The 20,238-nt window shown below is 34.2% G+C and overlaps 2 protein-coding genes across 4 annotated transcripts in view; one reads left to right on the top strand and one right to left on the bottom strand.

Moving 5' to 3' along the window:
- Positions 1-3,445: 3,445 nt before the first annotated feature.
- Positions 3,446-7,019, bottom strand: LOC115448367 (splicing factor 45). Its single transcript, XM_030175778.2, has 7 exons — positions 6,476-7,019; positions 5,840-6,020; positions 5,508-5,629; positions 4,744-4,962; positions 4,299-4,449; positions 4,058-4,155; positions 3,446-3,769 (listed from the first exon to the last, which is right to left on the bottom strand). Exons 1-7 carry the CDS (start codon positions 6,629-6,631, stop codon positions 3,497-3,499), a joined length of 1,200 nt encoding a protein of 399 aa, XP_030031638.1. The 5' UTR covers positions 6,632-7,019; the 3' UTR covers positions 3,446-3,496.
- Positions 7,020-9,208: 2,189 nt separating this feature from the next.
- LOC115448355 (serine/threonine-protein kinase greatwall) overlaps positions 9,209-20,238 on the top strand; it is an 11,642-nt gene continuing 612 nt past the window's right edge. The window contains exons 1-13 of one of the 3 annotated variants that reach the window (XR_003939097.2): positions 9,209-9,436; positions 9,548-9,796; positions 11,243-11,491; positions 11,802-12,030; positions 12,728-12,871; positions 13,292-13,413; positions 13,648-13,844; positions 14,086-14,295; positions 14,509-14,731; positions 16,372-16,529; positions 16,761-16,885; positions 18,810-19,022; positions 19,300-19,463. Coding sequence is in view for 2 of the 3 variants with exons in the window: in XM_030175764.2 (XP_030031624.2) it covers positions 9,308-9,436; positions 9,548-9,796; positions 11,243-11,491; positions 11,802-12,030; positions 12,728-12,871; positions 13,292-13,413; positions 13,648-13,844; positions 14,086-14,295; positions 14,509-14,731; positions 16,372-16,529; positions 16,761-16,885; positions 18,810-19,022; positions 19,300-19,346 (2,295 nt within the window). In the remaining variant the exon portion in view is untranslated. Of the gene's footprint in view, positions 9,437-9,547; positions 9,797-10,918; positions 11,147-11,242; positions 11,492-11,801; positions 12,031-12,727; positions 12,872-13,291; positions 13,414-13,647; positions 13,845-14,085; positions 14,296-14,508; positions 14,732-16,371; positions 16,530-16,760; positions 16,886-18,809; positions 19,023-19,299; positions 19,805-20,238 lie in introns of those variants that run through there. The other 2 variants (XM_030175764.2, XM_030175765.2) reach the window with 2 other exon arrangements.

Genomic DNA, 20,238 nt, shown 5'->3' with positions numbered 1-20,238 from the left:
ACAGTGAAAGGAATTGAATCCTTCACAAGTATAGCTACTCCACCATATCCATCTGGTCTATCCTCTCTTACTGTTGTATAACCATTAATTTTAAATATATTATTTGATTTGAACCATGTTTCACACAAGGCAAAAACTAAAGGTTCGTATTTATTTATTAAATAAATAATATCACTTTTTTTATTTATTGGCGCTTTCGCGGCAATTCCATTGGATTAAATGAACTTGATTGTCCATTTTGGGGGTGATATCGGAAGAAATGAGACTATGAAGTGAAGCAGCGTTGGACGGTGATATGTTAAATGAGGATAAAAGGTTAATTAATGCCGTAATAAATTCCATGATATTGAATTGTTTTACAGTATTGTCTTTAAGTACTTCATTGATGGCACAGCCGTTAGTGGGCTCAGGAATTCTAAATTCTTTTAAAATATTGTTGTGGGCTTCCTTATTATACCCTTTAGAAGGGCTCTTGGGGGGCTGAGGTTTGCGAAAAACAGTTTTTTTATAACTTGAAGAATGTTGATTGAATGTAATAGGTGAAGAAGTTTCAATTTCTCTGGGAGTTTGAGATATAAGGGTGTCAGCAAAAGATTTAGTCACTGGTGGGAGCAATTTACTGGCTTCTGCATAAGATACAGAGTTCTGGGCCATATAGGTTTTTATTTGTATCTGCCTTGAGAGCTCAGGACATACTTTACTAGTAGCAAAGTGAAAACCTGAGCATAAGCAGCAATTGGCATTACGTTCATCCCTGTCACAAGAGTCTCCCAGTATGGCTATCGCCGCATTTGTAACACCTTGGTTTGCTCCTACATTGTATTTTAGTGTGCCCAAACCGACAGCAATAAAAGCACTGTATAGTAGGGTAAATATAAAGGTCCACAGGCATTGAATTGTAGGACATAAAAATTCGTTTTGGAAGAACTTGGCCATCAAATGTGCATACAATGGTTTGAGAGGGCTTCCACACCATAGAGCCGTCTACTAAAGTTTTAAAGTTTAATCTGCGGACTTTTAAAATAGGTCCACAACCAATTGGTACAGATGAATTTTCTATTATCTCTTCCGGAGACCACTCTACTGGCACACCACGCACTAAACCCATTCTAGTTACGTTAAAAGACGGAATGAATGCCTTATAATTAAATTTAGACAGATTTTCATGAGTAATAAAAGAGTTGGCGTCAATAAATGTAGAAAAAGCCAAAGAAATTTTATTTCTGCCTATCCTCTTAACACTACCATTAATAATATTTTTAAAATTGTTACGTTGTAGGAATCTCCCAAACGAAAGTGGATGCAAAGTGGTAGAGTCATTGTCCTGAATAATATGTTTTTGTACGTGAATAACAAAAGGCGCACTATCCGAACCATCATATACTTTCCTGCCTACAGTTTGCGCGGGAATCGGGGTTTCTGAGGTAATAAGTTTGTTAATCGATTGGGGTTGACTAGTCTGAGAAAGATCTTCGCAATCACAGCCATGTAGGTTATCATCAGAAGAGCCGTGTTTTTTACGTCTTTTATTGCAACGCTTGCATACATGTCGGCGACTTCTTTTTAGAGGCCGGGCTGATGCAGATGCATCTGTCTCCATACCCGACTCGGAGGCATAATTATGTGACTTTTCAGTCTCAATTGTGACAAAGTTGCCCGCCGGAGGGACTAAGCCCCCCGGATCAGGCGGCAAATTCATAAGACCTTACTATTCTACAGTTTAAATATATGCAAAAACTTACCAAAAATGATGAACTAAACTAAAAAACACTAATCTACAAAATATACAGAAAATTTAACCCTACTGATAACTTATATTTACAAAATTAATTATTTTTTATCAAGATTAAAAAAAAACACGTCCGCCTATTTCCAAGTTTCCCGCGCTTTTTTCTTCTACATTGGTTTCTCCGCTTCAGATTTCAGATTCTAAATCCGAACCCATTCAAAACTGGTCTGAAACTCTATGCAAAATACTTCTGTGTGCATAAAAGATTGTTATATTTTTCAAAATAATTTGGATATTCTGTTTCACCCAGTTTATATAAAAATCTATATATATAAAAATGAATTGCTGTTCGTTAGTCTCGCTAAAACTCGAGAACGGCTGAACGGATTTATCTTATCTTGGTCTTGAATTATTCGTGGAGGTCTAGGGAAGATTTAAAAGGTGAGAAAAATTCGAATAATTGCCGGGAAAATCCTCAAAACAGCATTTTTCTATTTCCCATACAAACGTTTTCTAAATAAAATGGATAGTCAATTTGTAATTTATTACTGCTGCATAAAGTTCAAATTCGCGTGCGCGTTGGAGGATCTAATATCGCGTTCTGAAACTCAACAAAAGTGAAAGTGAATCGCGAACGCGACAAAATTGCATAGTCTCAAAATACATAGTACATAAATAGTGGTCGGCTTCGAGAAACTCAATTTTAGCTAACTTCAGTTGTTAATATAATATATAACTCAAAGGTGACTGACAGTGATATATCAAGGAACAGCCCAAACCATTGGACGGATCGGGCTAAGACTTTACATGCATAAAGCTACTATGACGTAGGCATCCCCTAAGAAAGGATTTTGATAAATTCTACCCTTAAGGGGATAAAATAGGGGATGAAAGTTTGTATAAATGTTCTTAGATTTTCGACTGATTGAACTGAAATTATAGATTGGGGATAAAATTAGTTTGAACCTATAAGTACCGGGAAAATATGTAGCAAGACTTTTATCAAACAGTGGAATTTTATCCTGGAAAACACCTTCACGCGGGCGAAGCCGCGAGCAAAAGCTAGTCAGTAATATAAATATACTACTGTCCGCCTGTATACCATGTGTACAAAGTGTAAAATAAAATAAATAAATATTTATAATTCCCTTTTGGAAAGATGTCAGGTAAGTTTCGTTTATCCGATTCTAGATTCCGGTTAATTCAGATTCTGGATACAGAAAACGATACCGGATGTTTAACTTGCCATAAGTTAATTTTTAGTGTTTTAAGTCTAGAATATAATTCTTTGCAGCCAGTTTTCAGTTAGATTTTTCCTCCACAATTGCCATCTATGACGAAGATCATGCGATGAAATAACCGTGTTTCTAAATAATAATATATTTCTAAAATTACATTCGTTATTTGATCGGTCCACCTGTGAGGAAAATCCTCATTTACTCCGATTCGCTGTTATAAAAAGCGAGCGAAGTTATATAAAAACTCTCAGTAATTGTATGAAGGCTAATTTATACGAGAATTTTCCGTATAACAAAAGGTAAAATATTACAACTGCCATTTCCAAGGTTGCTTTATTTCGTAATCGATATTTACTTCTGCTTTTTCCCATTTTCCCTACCTTGTTTATTTCTCTTTACTTTACCTACCACGTGATTGTGATCTGTAATTTTCGCCTCCGTTGGTGAAAAATATTTTGAATCAAATAAAACGACTATATGGTCAGTATAATTTTCTTTATATTTTCTACCCTTATAAATTCTGTCACTGCTATTCAGTCAACTGCAGAGTAATAAATTTTTCAACATTATAGAATCCTGCCTTAACCTGTCTTCCACCGAAAAACCGGCCATTCAAGTCAACTACAGCTTTAATCGCACTTTCTATTCGTTTGAATTCTACAAATATTCTTACAGCTTCATCTGAGGGCGCATTTGGCATTTCAAATATTAACACCTTGACTACTTCTCCATACTTGGTGTTACATTCATCTTTCACTTCTGGTTCAAGTTCGTCATCCACGTCGCCTGGACCCACCATATTCTAGAAATTTATAACATAGGAACCATATAAGCTTATAGAATTATAATTACTTCAAATTGAACTTTCTATCATATTAATTTTATTGGAAATTAATTTAAATTATTTTAGGTGACAATATTAGAAAGTTGAAGAATGTAATAAATAATGTAAGGCAAATATTGTATGAAAAATTTAAACCAATTTTTATAAGGTGTATGTCACCAATATGTTTATATTGTAAAAGCACAAATGGTCTTATATACAGCCAAGCAGACTTGAGCAGCCAAATACATATAATGTGATACTTGCCCGCAATAGAACAACTTTGCTTGGCGATTTCATTATTTCAGTGATGGATGGTTCTTGTTTAGAAAGCTGTGGTGAATTTGAAGCAGCATTTGGAGAATCTGTAAAGTAAGCCATTTTGTAAACCATAATGCTAGAAATCCAAAAATGCAGAATGAGACTTTTATCCCGGAAAACATCTTGCATAAGGGCAAAATGGCGAGCAACATGCGGTATATCAATATATAAAATTTTAACAAATTACCTGGTCCAGGCAATGTAGGCATAGCAAAGCCTGGTGGTGGCATAACATTGCCATCCTTTTCATGAATAATGCGGCCACCCCTTTTTGACGTTTTCTCAACTTGCAATGCAACTGACATACCCTGTTCTTTTTTACCCAAACCTTGGCCTTCCTGTATCACATCAATTAAATATTATTAATTATTATCCTTTACTTAATAATTTTATCTATGTGTAATGTTGACCAGAATCTCAAATTGATAACATTTTATAAACTAGTGCAATAATACAAATTTGAAGGGTTTATGGGCAGGTGTAATGGTCAAAAATAAAATAAAGTTAATTTACTATATTGGTTTAACTTATTTTTAGAACTAAACTTTATCTTTTATAAACAATAAAGTATTATTTAAACTACGAAAAATTCACTATTTTGCCATCAGTCCAAGTTTGAGCTCAATATTTACCTTAAATCCATATTTGGCCATTATTTTAGCAGCAACAGAGCTAGCACCGTAGCCTCCGATTGAGAATCCAGGTGATGGAGATGGACTTGCATTGGATATAGGTAGTGAAACAGCTGGTGTTGGTGGAGATGAAGTCCCAGCAGTGAGGGAAGGTGGTGGTGCTATGGCAACACCAGCAGCACGTTTACCTATCTCTTCAGCTTCTTCCTCTTCTGGTTGCTGGAATCGGAAAGATTTCCATAATACATACATTGAGATGGGTATCTTTTCATATAGTAAAAAAGCAGAAATGTTACAGTGAATGAATTATAATTATTTCACATGTATTTAGAAAGTAAAATTTGCAGTAACATAAAACCCATAATCCTCCAAGTGTAAAACAAACATAGATAACATTTTGTTTTTTTTTGTATATTATATATTTAGGTTTCTATGAAGAATAAAATCAACTTAAATGATTGACATCAGATACTTAATATATTTGGAATTTTCTGAAGATCATGTATATCAAGAATTTAATAAATAACAACAACAGATAAAATACAGTGTCTAGTCACTACTAAACTAATATTATAAATATTATGAATATGTTCAGATATTTGGAAGGAGTAAACACAGAAATTGCTAAAATGATTTATATAAACTTTAGCAATAAGATTTATCAAGTCCTGGACTAACATATACACTTTTATCCAGGAAAAGAGTTTCATACAAATGTCACAAGAAAATTATAGTACAATTTATTAGTAAATTTAAATTCTTACCATAGGTACAAGTGTTTTTTCTGGAATAGTATCCTCATCATCTCCAAATCTACTTTTACGTTTTCTTTCTGACCTATCATTGCGGTCAGCACCATCAAGTTGTAATCTTTTTGCTTGTATTTCTGAAAATACATAATACTTATGATTTATAAAATTAATTTATTTTAGTACAAATTGCAAATATTGTAAAATGTTAACAAGTTCATCTTTTAAATTTAATTATTAATTTTTAATATTTTTTTTATTTTATTTCATATTTTCAAATGTATGTTACCCTACATCAAACTGATTGGGTTTGTTCTTAATAACTGCTTACAATAGAATATACCAACCTTTAGCAACTTTTTCATAATCATTAGGCCACAAAGGATCATATTCATTTGCCACATTCCAGTCAAAATCACGAACATTTAATGATGCTGTTAATGTTTTTGGTTGCCTCTTTGGGCTGTTAGAATTTGATTCATCATCATCTTTTTGCTTGCTTTTTAAATCTATCACAGGAGTCAACACCTGTCAAATAAAATATTACTGGTGAAAACTACACTTTTATAAATTAAAATGTTATTTTATTTAGTAAGATAATTTTATAAAAGACCATTTTCATATTGTGTTACTAAATGAAACCACATATTCGTCCACATGAAATTAATACTACGAGTTACATAAACTATAGATGTAAAATAAAAAAGTGTTAATTTCAAACAAAATTTATATCAATAATAAGTTATTTAATTTTTCACTTCCTACAGTCATTTGTTCTACTTTCAGATTTGTTGGAGCGAGATCACACCTCCAGCACAGGAATACAATAACACAAACGCACACCATAATCCCACTAAATTAATAGATGTTAAAAAAAAACTTGAATTTATTTATGAATGATTTTTGGCTCAATGTTAGCAAAGGTGAACACAAGTACGTGGTTTAATTTATTGACGCAATGTCAAAATGACCCCTAATATTACCTGCGTAGAACGCCTTAATGCCTCTCGTTTGGGTTGTGTTACAGCCGCTTTCTTCAATTGTAACTGTGATTGAAGTAACTTTATACCAGAAGACCAACCGGCCACCTTCTCTGTTGTCCGAGCTTTTATAGTATCAAGATCGTCGTAAAGCGACATAACTATCAGAAACGACGACCCACTTTGTACCAAAATTACTTAGGCAATATACATTACTTAATGACAAGGAATATTTATGAAGCATAAATGAATGCACTTATTATCAATTAATGCCTAAACCCCATAAGCACTGATAAGCACTACTACATATACACAACAGTAAATATTAGGTACATACTATAGTTTCATATACTAGAATATAATATATTTATAGACAACTTTATGTCACTGACCCACAGAGAAATTAATTATATTCGATTATAATTATTATTATGATAATCCAATTTTCGTCGAATATACGATATACCTAATACCTTGAAGTACCTAGAAGAGACCAATAAACTAGACTAGCAGATACCTGCCTACGGAGTATCTTGACAGTTAATGACAGTTGGCAGATGAAGTTTCAACCAATGTGACCACTTACGATTTTACTTTCACTGTGTATACTAAGAAATGTTACAAACATTTTCTTGATAACAAAAACCCAATAGCCAATAGGGTATATATATATTTATATATATCTACATCTATACTATTATATAAAGCTGAAGAGTTTGTTTGTTTGTTTGTTTGTTTGTTTGTTTGAACGCGCTAATCTCAGGAACTACCAGTCCAAATTGAAAAATTCTTTTTGCGTTGGATAGCCCTTTGTTCATGGAGTGCTATAGGCTATATATCATCACGCTATACCCAATAGGAGCGGGGCAGTAATGGCTAATCTCAGGAACTACCGGTCCAAACTGAAAAATTCTTTTTGTGTTGGATAGCCCTTTATTCGTGGAGTGCTATAGGCTATATATCATCACGCTATGACCAATAGGAGCGGAGCAGTAATGACTAATCTCAGGAACTACCGGTTCGAACTGAAAAATTCTTTTTGTGTTGGATAGCTCTTTATTAGTGTAGTGCTATAGGCTATATATCATCACGCTATGACCAATAGGAGCGGAGCAGTAATGGCTAATCTCAGGAACTACCGGTTCAAACTGAAAAAAATATTTTTGTGTTGGATAGTTCTTTGTTCGTGGAGTACTATGGGGTATATATCATCACGCTATGACCAATAAGAGCGGAGCAGTAATGGCTAATCTCAGGAACTATCAGATCGATCTGAAAAAAATATTTTTGTGTTGGATAGCACTTTGTTCCTGGAGTGCTATAGGCTATATATCATCACGCTATGACTAATAGGAGCGGAGCAGTAATGGCTAATCTCAGGAACTACCGTGTCTGAACTGAAAAAATCTTTTTGTGTTGGATAGCCCTTTGTTCCTGGAGTGCTATAGGCTATATATCATCACGCTATGACCAATCGGAGCGGAGCAGTAATGAAACATGTTGCAAAAACGGGGAAAAATTATTAGTTTTGAGAGCTTCCGTTGCGTGCGCTGCGTAAACGGTTAAAGTTATGCAACAATGATGTATGACGGGATTATTCCTCTTAAAAAGTTCTAAAAAATATATTATAAAACAAAAGTCCCCCGCTGCATCTGTCTGCCTGAACGTGTTAAACTCAAAAACTACCCAACGTATTAAGATGAAATTTGGTATGGAGACAGTTTGAGAGGCTCCTGGGAAACTACTACTTTTATAACGGAAAACTTTAGCCTGAAAAACTGTATAACGCGGGCGGAGCCGCGGGCAAAAGCTAGTTATCATATAAAGCTGAAGAGCTTATTTATTTGTTTGTTTGAACGCGCTAATCTCATGAACTACTGGTTCGTACTGAAAAATTCTTTTAGTGTTGGATAGCCCTATGTTCGCTATGAACAATAGGAGTGGAGCAGTAATGCAAAATGTTGCAAAACAGGGGAAAATTTATTACTTTTGAGAATTTATGATGCGTATGCTGCATAAACGGTTAAAGTTATATAAAAATTAGGAACGACGGGATCGTTCTTTTTAGAAAAAAACCAAAAAGTAAGTATATTATGAAACAAAGACCCCAGTCACAAATGTCTACCCAACAGATTTTGATAAAATTTGGTATGGAGATAGTTTGAGACCCTGGAAAAGACATAGGCTACTTTCTATCCCGGGAAAATATATAGCGATTTTTTCCTGGATTCTATACAATTATATAAAGCGGTTTATTTTTTTTATTTGAACGCGCTAATCCCAAGAATTATAGGTTCGAATAGAAAAAAAAAATGTGTTAGAAAGCTCATTTATCGGGGAAGGCTGTAGGGTATATATACGTTAGGACCCTTAGGAACAAGACAGTAATAACAAGTGCTAAGTAAACGGAGTTATAAAATAAATATGATTGATGAAAACGTTCCTCTTAAAAAGTTAAAAAATATATATTATAAAACAAAGTTCCCTGCCTAATCAGTCTGCCTGTCTGAACGCGAGAAACTCTAAAACTACCCAACGGATTTAGATGTAATTTGGTATGGATTAATTTGAGACCTTGGGAAGAACATACTACTTGGCTACTTTCTATTCCGGAACAATATAAAGCGTGACTTCTACAACGGAAACTTTTTTCCCGAAAAAACTATATCACGAGGGCGGAGCCGTGGGCAAAAGCTAGTCACAGAATATACATGCAATGTGGACAAGATCTTTTTGCAGTTTTATTTTTATGATAAGACAGTGACATAAAAGATTAATAACAGTCAAACAATTTCTAAATTAAGTTTTAGCATGATAAAATCGAAATAATTTGGCATGGGATCATTTACAAGTAAAGATACTAGACGCATTAGTTTTGATAATACATTTGAATTAAATTCCGCTTTAGCTATTCATAATTCTATTCAAAACGAAAATGTTATGGGATTAGAAAGGTTGCAGCCGGTAAAAAAATAATTAAATTAGTAGGGTTGCACTAATTTACTTATAGGTATATAAATTATTGTTTTCACAAACGCATAAGCCGTAATAGATAAAATATCGCTTTTATTATAGGATGTTGGTGATGAAATTATTTTCAAGGGAATTAATAAGAATTTGAAAGAAGAATCTAATGCAGAAGATGACATAAGTTACTGGTCTCGTAGAATTGAAAATCTTAAAAGGGAACATCAAATAATTAATCAAATTGTCGAAGCAGAGTATGATGAAAAAATTAAAAGTGCAAATCAGATTTTCCAGCCTCCTGAAATAACTCACAAAAAGATTCAAAAAATTAAACCATGTTTTGATTGGAGAGCTAAGGTTACAATGTTATTCTGAATGTTATAATTTTGTTTTCGATAGAACTTAGTGTGTGCAATACCTTCAATTTCTTAATTTTTTCTCAGCCTCTTTGTTTTCGCATGATTGCAGATTATTAAATGTTACGAAGATAATCCGCATCAACCATTGGTGTGCTCTGCTATGGTTCAAGCATTTAATGAATGTGTAACGGCTTGTAGGATTGATGACTAAATATTTTTTTGTGTTCATTTCTTTTGTGAACCCTTAAACTTTTTTTTAATAAAATTCGTGTGAATGTATTGCACATATTTATATTCCCTTTTTTGTCTCTAATAGAATAATAAATGATATATTGGTCGACAAGAATCTTCCAAGGATCCTATCCTACGAAAGTCTGTAAGTATCGCAGTATTGTGAGGTGCACTATATTTTGCTGCTTTCACTGTATATTTTATTACAAATATGTATACAGTAAAAGTCGTAATTAAGTTTAATAATCAAAAGCAGCATGTACATATTCGAATAAGTATATAAATATACGAATTGCACATAGTCAAGCATTAGCACTAATCGGAAAATCCCCCAAAAACAGTTTACTGGGAAATCTGAGAACAGACTTTTAATTAAAGATAATTATTATTCGACCATACGTAAATGTATGTATTTCGTATGTCCTAGTACCAGAGACCAATAAACTAGACTAGTACAGTCAACAGTGAAATGTGACATCAATCAGTAAAAATATCATGAATCAATGATTTCTACATTGGATGCGTTCCAATGTAGCAACATTTATATTTTGAAAGCGTTCATTTTAAGTAAAATAAAAAATTAAAGGATATATTTCAATAAGCTCGTTTTTAATAATTCTGCCCAGATATATACAAATTATCTTGGTTAAAATTTTTGTTAAATAAAGACCGTTTTTGGATATCATAAAAAAATTGTCTTTGTAACACTACAGTGGTAGTCTGTGGTTCAATCTGAGGGTTCAAGGTGTACGTAGTATATATTAACTCCATGGTTCAATTCAATAAATTGTTGTGGCTCTAGTCTGTAGTAAGTGGGTTTATTTTTCTCTGGTTACAGACTGACTAGGCTGTATGGCTGAGAGCCTTTGCCTTCTCCTTAAGGAGGAAATCAAACAAAAAAAAAGAATGTCACTGGTACTAGTTACGAGTTGCGATTTCGTTGTGTTTGAAACTTTGAAATATTGGTGACTAATGAATAATGTACTGAAAATTGTAATAAGTAGCTAAATATAATTAAGGAAAAATGTCTACCAACGAATCTAAGGCCGAGGATGAATTTACATGCCACACAATTTTAGAAAAAATAAATGCCAATAGCGATAATGTGGTAACAAAGGTGCATGTTTGGATAAAACTTTATTTTAGGAAAGTTCCACGGCGTTTTATTCCTTAAACACTATATTTCAGTAAATGGTGTGTGTGTATGTTTTAGGCCCCAGATATCAACGACTTCACAATAGTGAAGCCGATAAGTCGTGGTGCTTTTGGAAAAGTATTTCTTGCCCACAAAAAGAACAACCCGGAGCTAATGTATGCCATCAAAGTTATGAAAAAATCAGATATGATAAATAAGAACATGGTAACTCAAGTGGTGACAGAGCGTAATGCTCTAGCATTATCGAGGAGTCCTTTCTGTGTCCATTTATATTACTCCCTGCAGTCTACTTCATCTGTTTATTTGGTAAGTGTTAGAGATAACAAATTAAGACATGTCTATAACTGAGGTCTCCAGTTTTCAATTATTATCCCTAAGAAATTGTTGTGTTGTGTAATCTACACACCTGAATGAATGCATGTCTTAAGTATTTTAAATGAAGATATTTTATTTTATATTCTTAGTTCCTTTTTTCCCCTAAATATTTTATTTCTTAATAAAAATACCTTAATATGTCACAGTTGTACTGTGCTGCATAGTTAAATTCATAGTTTGTAGTCCCAAGTTCCTATTTTATTTTTCTATATTGAAATTGGATTTTATTTTAAAATTTCAGGTAATGGAATACATGGTTGGTGGTGACTTGAAGTCTCTGCTGGGTGTGTATGGATTCCTTGAAGAATCAATGGCTGTTTTTTATGTAGCCGAGGTCACATTGGCTCTAGACTACTTGCACAAACATAATATAGTGCACAGGGATCTCAAGCCAGACAATATGCTAATTTCAAAAACTGGACATGTAAAGCTGACAGATTTCGGATTATCTAAAATTGAGATACATAGAGGCAAGTATAGTGTGTTTTCTTACAGCAACTATGAAGGTGTCAAAAATATTAACTTTATACATAATTATAGTTTTAAATTTATTTCAGAATTTCAAATTGTCTTGTCCTACTTAAACATAAAATAGCTTTAGATCTTGTATGAATAAGAGACATAAAATTGTTGATTGCCAACTGTTCACACTGCCAGCTACAACTCTTTCCATTACTTCGTTGTAGCGACATGAGCTATCAAAGATAATACTTGTTGAACAATATGGTCAGACTACTTGCCAAGTCTCCCAACGATCCTTGTCTAATGCAGTGGGAGCAATCGCTTATTACGCTTGTACTATTTACAATAGTCCAATGACAAAACTATGAAAATAATACACTTACATCTTGATGCTTGCTAAATTATTCCTTGTAGCTATACTCTCTGTTCATTAATTGTCAGCGTTGGGATAGGTGCCTAAAGTATCACTGTTTTCAATATTTATTTTATCTAAGCATAGTGGACCTTGCAAGGTGACAATAAGGCAGAGAATAGCTTATATTGAATACAAATTTTAGAATAAGAGTCTATATCCACTATGGTACACCAGTTTCAGCCATTTTAATAAATATCCAATAAATTGTCACACCTCTCTCTGCATTTTTAGCATAAATTAATACAAATAGTGAAACTAGAGATAATATCAAAAAGTGGTTTTGTTTGCAGATTTGGAGATATCTGACTTTGTCAACTGTACACCTAGTTTGAATATGAGGACACCTGGTCAACTATTATCACTAACTTCACATTTGTCATTTGGCTCAGGCGGTGGAGATAGCATGCAAAATTCTGCAGTTTCAACCGATACTTGTAAGAACCTTCTTGATGAACTAAGAGGGACGAGTACAACCTTGTTTAGTTGAAAGGGTTTTTAACTAAATTTATCCATTTGTGATTTCAAGTAACAGTGTGCAAGCATCCATGTTTGAACCAGATTGCGCTGGCAATCTGGCTAGTTTACGATCAATTATAAGACTCAATATCTAGATTCCCATGAAGATGAGAACAGTTTATTGCCAAACAGAACTTCTTAGTTCAAAGTTCTACATGGCTTTCATATTTGCATATTATTTTAAATACTGGCATATAATGTAATACAATCAGACAAATAATTTTTTTTTGTCTTGTTTTATAGGATAAGGGAATGGAGAATAATTATATTATATATTGTACTTAAAATAAATGAAATCACTGATATATTATATCATAATAATAATAAAATGTTTGCAGCTAAATTGAGGGGTTTATTTGGTGGCCCACATGCTTCAGAAAATTCACCAATACTCGATCACTCACAGTTGTCTGGAATTCATCCATTTATGAGTGCCGAAAGCATTAATTTAGATGATAATGTGAGTATTCATTTTTCGTATCATTAAATTGTATATAATAATAAATAATACATTTTGAGAAGATTCCTTACTTTAAATCCCTGACCGTCGGTGCCCTGGGTCTTGAGCTTCACCATCTTCATCATTTTATATGCATGATTTTTTAAAGAATATATATATGTAAAAATTAAAAAAAAAAACCTTTAAAATAAAGAGAATTGACAATACATTTTATAATTTTTTTTTGTTCCACAGACTCACGACTCAGGCTCAGATTCTGTCAGTTCATATCACACATGTGAAAGCTCAAAGAATTCTAGGAGCAGCAAGTCAACAGATATGAGCAATAACACTGGTTCCTCTGTGGCAGAGTCTGCAGCCTTTTCGGATTCTCAACATGATCAGTCCACTTCGCCATTATGTAGGGGACAGTCTCTGAAAAGGATTCCTAGGTAATTTGGATATATATTTGTTTAACATTTTAAGTCAGACATTTTATTATTAAGTATATGTTTTTAATATTACCCACAGCCCGGGTGGACATTTGCTATGAAAGCACAAGCATATGACACTGAGAGAAAACCTCGGCAATGGCAAAAAATGACTTTTTTGTTTTGCCAACCCATGGCTTAAAAGTCAAAGCTGAGGGTTTGAAGATACGCTAGCGATAACATTATTTTTTGTTGAATTCAGTTTCAGAGCTAAGAAGAGAAAGCGAATTTTAGATTGCGATGGTGACACGCCCACTGGTGTGGCCAGCCTTCTAGAATCAAAAGTCAACCACAGTGGACTCACGCAGGAAATAATGGCGTTAGAGCTCAGTCAAAACACGCCAAAACGCATGTCCATTCACCCAACACCAGATCGACGCAAAAATCCATTAAAAGGTGTCTTGAAAAAGAGGTAACTATTTATGATACTAAATTAAATTTAATTACTAGTTGATTATATTGATTGATAATTAAGTTCTAAGACAAGTTTATTTTCGTATATTTTGAATAAAACTATATCATTTAAAAACTATGACTGATTTCACATAGTACCATATAAATATTTTTTTGTTTAACATAATTCACAGCACATTTAATCAAGTTATGGAAATCAATTTTTTTTCAGATGGGTTTCACAGAACGACAGTCATCATTTTAATGTTGGAGTAATTTTCTCAACACCAGTGTCGAATAATAAATCGCAAGAATCCAAGAAGAGGCTAAAAGAGACTAGATTTAACCTTCCCAAAGATGATGTACCAGTTTCAAGCATTCAAGAAAAATCAATAGTTTTTAGCAAGCATATTTCAAATAGCTTAGAAATATTCCCAACTAGACGATTGAGCAAAGCAAGTATATATTATTATATAAGTATAAGAATATTATATGCATGATGGAGTTTAACATGATCATAGTTATAACAATGTTATACATGGCCATTTTGAAATTCTATCTATAAATTAAACCATATACTACTTGTCTTCTTGATAACACTAAAATAAAATAAAAAATCAGTTTCGAACAAAATAAATATTAACAAAAAGTAATTTTAATTTTACATTCAAAGAAGTGAATTTGTGGGATTGGCAACATCATACTCTCAGTCAAAAATACATTTACATACATGCCATAACTAAGCTAGAAAATTATCAAAAAATCTGAAAACAAAAACCGAAAATATTTGTTATGATTTTTGGCACAATATTAGCAGAATTAAAGACGAGTATGTGGTTTTATTTATGTCAAAATTATCCTGAACTATGCGCTAAGAAACTTAAACATGAGTATTATTATAAAAATACTAGCTTTTGCCCGCGGCTCCGCCCGCGTTATAAAGTTTTTCGGGCTAAAGTTTTCCGTTATAAAAGTCACGCTATATATTTTTCCGGGAGCCTGTGTTCTTCCCAGGGTCTCAAACTGTCTCCATACCAAATTTTATCCTAATACGTTGGGTAGTTTTTGAGTTTAACACGTTCGGGCAGACCGATGCAGAGGGGGACTTTGTTTTATGATATATTTTTGTAGAACTTTTTAAGAGGAAATATCCCGTCATACATTATTGTTGCATAACTTTAACCGTTTACGCAGCGCACGCAACAGAAGCTCTCAAAACTAATAAATTGTCCCCGTTTTTGCATCATGTTTCATGCTTACTGCTCCGCTCCTATTGGTCATAGCGTGACGATATATAGCCTATAGCACTCCAGGAACAAAGGGCTATCCAACACAAATATATTTTTTCAGTTCGAACCGGTAGTTCCTGAGATTAGCGATTACTGCTCCGCTCCTATTGGGCATAGCGTGATGATATATATAGCCTATAGCATTCCAGGAACAAAGGGCTATCCAACACAAAAATAATTATTCAGTTCAAACTCCTAGTTTCTGAGATTAGCCATTACTGCTCTGCTCCTATTGGTCATAGCGTGATGATATATAGCCTATAGCACTTCACGAACAAAGGGCTATCCAATACAAAATGAATTTTTTAGTTCGAACCGGTAGTTCCTGAGATTAGCCATTACTGCTCTGCTCCTATTGGGTATAGCGTGATGATATATAGCCTATAGCACTCCACGAACAAAAGGCTATCCAACGCAATAAGAATTTATCAGTTTGGACCGGTAGTTCCTGAGATTAGCCATTACTGCTCCGCTCCTATTGGGTATGGCGTGATGATATATAGCTTATAGCACTCCACGAACAAAGGGCTATCCAACGCAAAAAGAATTTTTCAGTTCGGACCGGTAGTTCCTGAGATTAGGCATTACTGCTCCGCTCCTATTGGGTATAGCGTGATGATATATAGCCTATAGCACTCCACGAACATAGGGCTATCCAACGCAAAAATAATTTTTCAGTTTGGACCGGTATTTCCTGAGATAAGCGCGTTCAAACAAACAAACAAACTCTTCAGCTTTATATAATAGTATAGATTATATTGGAATACTTTACCCTGTAATATTGATAATTTGTTGTTTCTTTTTAGGGTGAAGGCAGCAGATCCCCTACAGAACTATGTAAAACCCCATTAGCCACAGCACACACACCATACAGAACTCCTAAAAGTGTCAGGAGAGGGAACCAGGTATCGGATCAGAGAATTTTGGGTACTCCAGATTATTTAGCACCTGAATTACTACTAAAGTAAGTTATTGCAGTGTCTATTAAAACAAATTTACCTATATTAAATTCCATACATAATATAATATTATTAATGTTGTATGTAATACATTGAACATTAATTATTCTCAGATTTATAAAAAGTTGATAATATAATTCCCTTTAACTTTTCATTATTGCTTTCGCAAGTGCGCTTAATATTTAAAATTTAGTATTAATAATAAATAATAACAAAATATTATGTATTATTTTTAGACAAGGTCACGGCCCTCCCGTGGATTGGTGGGCTCTGGGCGTATGTCTCTACGAATTCATGACTGGCGTGCCGCCTTTCAACGATGAGACACCTCATGCAGTCTTCAACAACATACTATCACGAAGTAAGTTTCGTTTCATCAAATCGTATAATATATTTTTCAAATAACTTTTTTAAATGTTAAACAATCCAAAATCATTTTGTTAATTACTTAGCATTGATGTGTTTTGAAATATACAAATTTTAAACATATGCATTGATTAAACTAAAATAAAATCGTGGGGCACGTCCAATATCTAAAACTATCAAAGATTATCTTAAAGTTATCATTTCATTATTCAATGAATATGATACAGTTAATCCCAAGGTCATCCAAAATTCATTTAAAGTGGACGTGCCCCACGATTTTATTTTAGTTTAATCAATGCATATGTTTAAAATTTGTATATTTCAAAAATGACATCTTTTGTCATAGGTGTTTACATAAATGTATATTGCATTTTTAGGAATTTATGTGACCATAGATATTTCCAGAAAGTGAGTAGGTTACGAGTTACTTTATTTTGAAAATATAACAATGTATACATATTGGTACCCATGACTGTATCCATGAAATTATTTTTTAGCTTTTAGTACATTTATCTGCAATATAAAACCGTTTAACTTAAAAATTTTTTTTTACTTTTTTATTTTTAAGTTTTTAGTTTTTATTTCTCATTCTATTCAATTCGTTGAGTGCCTCATTATTGCAAGGTTTCTTGCCTGTTAGTTTATTGCAGTCAAACTTTTCAATACGTAATCCCTCCAAAGATCTCACTCTACTAAGAGCAACGTAGGCTTGGCCTTCCTCAAATAGTTTAGCGCCTAAGTATACGACGGCGTGATCCACAGTGCTGCCCTGCATTTTATGCACCGTAGAAGCCCTAGACAATATTAAGGGCAACATTCGTCTTTCAGCCGTCCCGTAATTAAACTTGGCTGGAAACTGTATGGCTTTCGGGTGTGTAAGATGTACGCCGTCTCTTGCAAAGTCGATTCGAACCGAAGGTACGTCTGTTGCGTACATCTGAGTTCGACGAAATAGGGACCAAACGATTTGAAACGTCAATATTGGACTGCAATATGACTTTTGCTCCCACAAATATTTCTAATTCTGCTGGTAAGCCCCCAGTCTTATTGATATCAGCTGGTATTAGTGTTTCTGTTTTTTTTGTGTCTTTTGTATTTTTTTCTGCTTTTTTTGTGTTTTTATTTTTTGTAGAATTTGTTGTTACCATTTTGTTCCCACGAGGACTGGACATTTTTACGGTCGACCGACCCCCCAGAGGTCCAATAGAGGAGGGGCAAGGCTATGTACAACAAGATGTGCCTGAATCTTGAGGGGAAAACGCTAACGACATATCATTTTTATCCACCCTAATGCCATACAGTTCTCGGCGCGCTTTTACCTTTTACCTTAACTTGGGTGGTGTACCCCTAGCGAGGTATCATTTTTAGCCACCCTAACGCCACACAGTCCTCGACAGGATACCAGATCTTCACTTGGGTGGGAGATTCATATTGTAATTTTGTATAGTATACTGTATTATACTTACCAAGCCCTTTATTTTGATACCCATATTGATGGGATTGAAAACTACATTATCCGCCATTTTGTAGCAGTGGCCATCTTTGATTTTGATTTTGTATAGTGCACTGAATTCTACTTAACAAGCCCTTTCATTTGATATCCATATTGATGGGATTGAAAAAAACTAAGTTGTCCGCCATCTTGTAGCGGCAGCCATCTTGGATTCACAATAATATTGAATATGGATAATTGTATTGTCACCAGAATCTAAGGCGTATACCAAATTTCAGATCAATCGGTTAACGGGAAGAGGGTTAAATTTCAATTACTAAATTTGACCCAAACAAACAAACGGGGTGAGCTAAATAAAACCGTTTAATAAAACCGTTTAATAAACTTATCGACTTTAAAAGGGGGTTACTCAATTCGTAATATTTTTTTATGTCTGTTCAGCCTTAATTTTTTTACTTATTTATAGATATCGAATGGCCTGAAGACGACGAAGCCCTCTCGACAGAAGCTGTCAGCGCCATAGAAGCATTACTAACTATGGAACCGCAGGAGAGGCCGGCGGCGGCACAAGTTAGAAACATGCCCTTGTTCCGAAACATAGACTGGGACAATCAGCTAAGTGTCCAACCACCTTTTGTGCCTACTCCAGATGACTTGCACGATACAGGATATTTCCAAGGTGAGATTATCGTAATATTTGTTTAGTTTTTTTATGAGACAAATGTACCGCGGTTGTCGCGTGATGTTACTAGATAGTAGGTTTCTCGTACAATGAAAAATTGGTTTTAGTACGTATTACCGCAATGCCCATTTCTGTCGTCAAGTTGCATTGTTCAATGTAGTGAATAATTATTATCCATTAAGTATATAATTTAGCGTTATAATATTTAAAATCCAATGTTTACCAACACATTCCTGCTCTGATAAGTATATTTTTAATTATTTGTGTGTTTCAGCTCGCAACATTTTGCAACAACTGCAAGTATCCAATTTCGACATATAGATCCCTTATCGCGGTGTATATGTCTCTCAAATACTTATATTATATGAACATTTAATTTTGGGGACTCGCCGCGCTACGACGGAACAAGGATTTCATCGTGTATCGTCAGGCTATGTTGTACGTAATTTAATTAAAATAAATCATTATAACACCTTATTATTACCCAAATAAGTACCTTTCTGCGCATTATCAACGAAAGTGGATGCTATATTTACTTGTGGGGTTACTTTAAACAAGCCAGCACTTATAAACTTGTGAGATGATTATTTAACGTATGATACAACTACTATAATATGGCTAGCTTTAAGTGAAGCTAGCCTCCCAGCTTAGGTGTATCTCTTGCGGAGGCTTCTAAGCTCCCATTAGTTGAGGGCTGGTATCTATGGATCACTATGGTTGTGTCAGTTAGGCAATTTTTCCCAAAGTAACCCAAATCCGAATCTCATGCGCTGAAGTAGGCCACCGCGGAGTTTTGATTGGTATGCCGGTTTAGGGTGTATATAAGCCCAATATGTTACCGCGTAGTTAGCGTAAGTTTGGGCGATAGTCGTAATTGCTGATAGTAGGATATATTTTATATCCACCCGGATGACGACCGCACAAAATTTGTTAAAACCCGCCATAATCGCGCACGTAAGTGTATCGCGTTCCGGGTTCAACCTGTGTCAGTCAGTCGACATTCCATTGGACCCTATTCCACTTATCATCAGGGGCAGAGGGGTCACTTTGCCGTGCACGGATAAAAAAAATGCATTTTCACCTCGAAAACAAAAATAAATACTTCTCTCGTTACCTGTTAGTCCATAGAAATTTTTTTTTTGCTTATTTGAAGCAGGGCCCTTATTCTGTATGATAGTGTAAACGCGTTACGCGGCCGTGTCATGTTATCTTC

Source organism: Manduca sexta, chromosome 25 (assembly GCF_014839805.1).
Source record: "Manduca sexta isolate Smith_Timp_Sample1 chromosome 25, JHU_Msex_v1.0, whole genome shotgun sequence".
NCBI classification, from domain to species: Eukaryota; Metazoa; Arthropoda; class Insecta; order Lepidoptera; family Sphingidae; genus Manduca; species Manduca sexta.
Note: the sequence above shows the minus strand (reverse complement) of the source record. Positions and strands in the feature narration are given on the sequence as shown.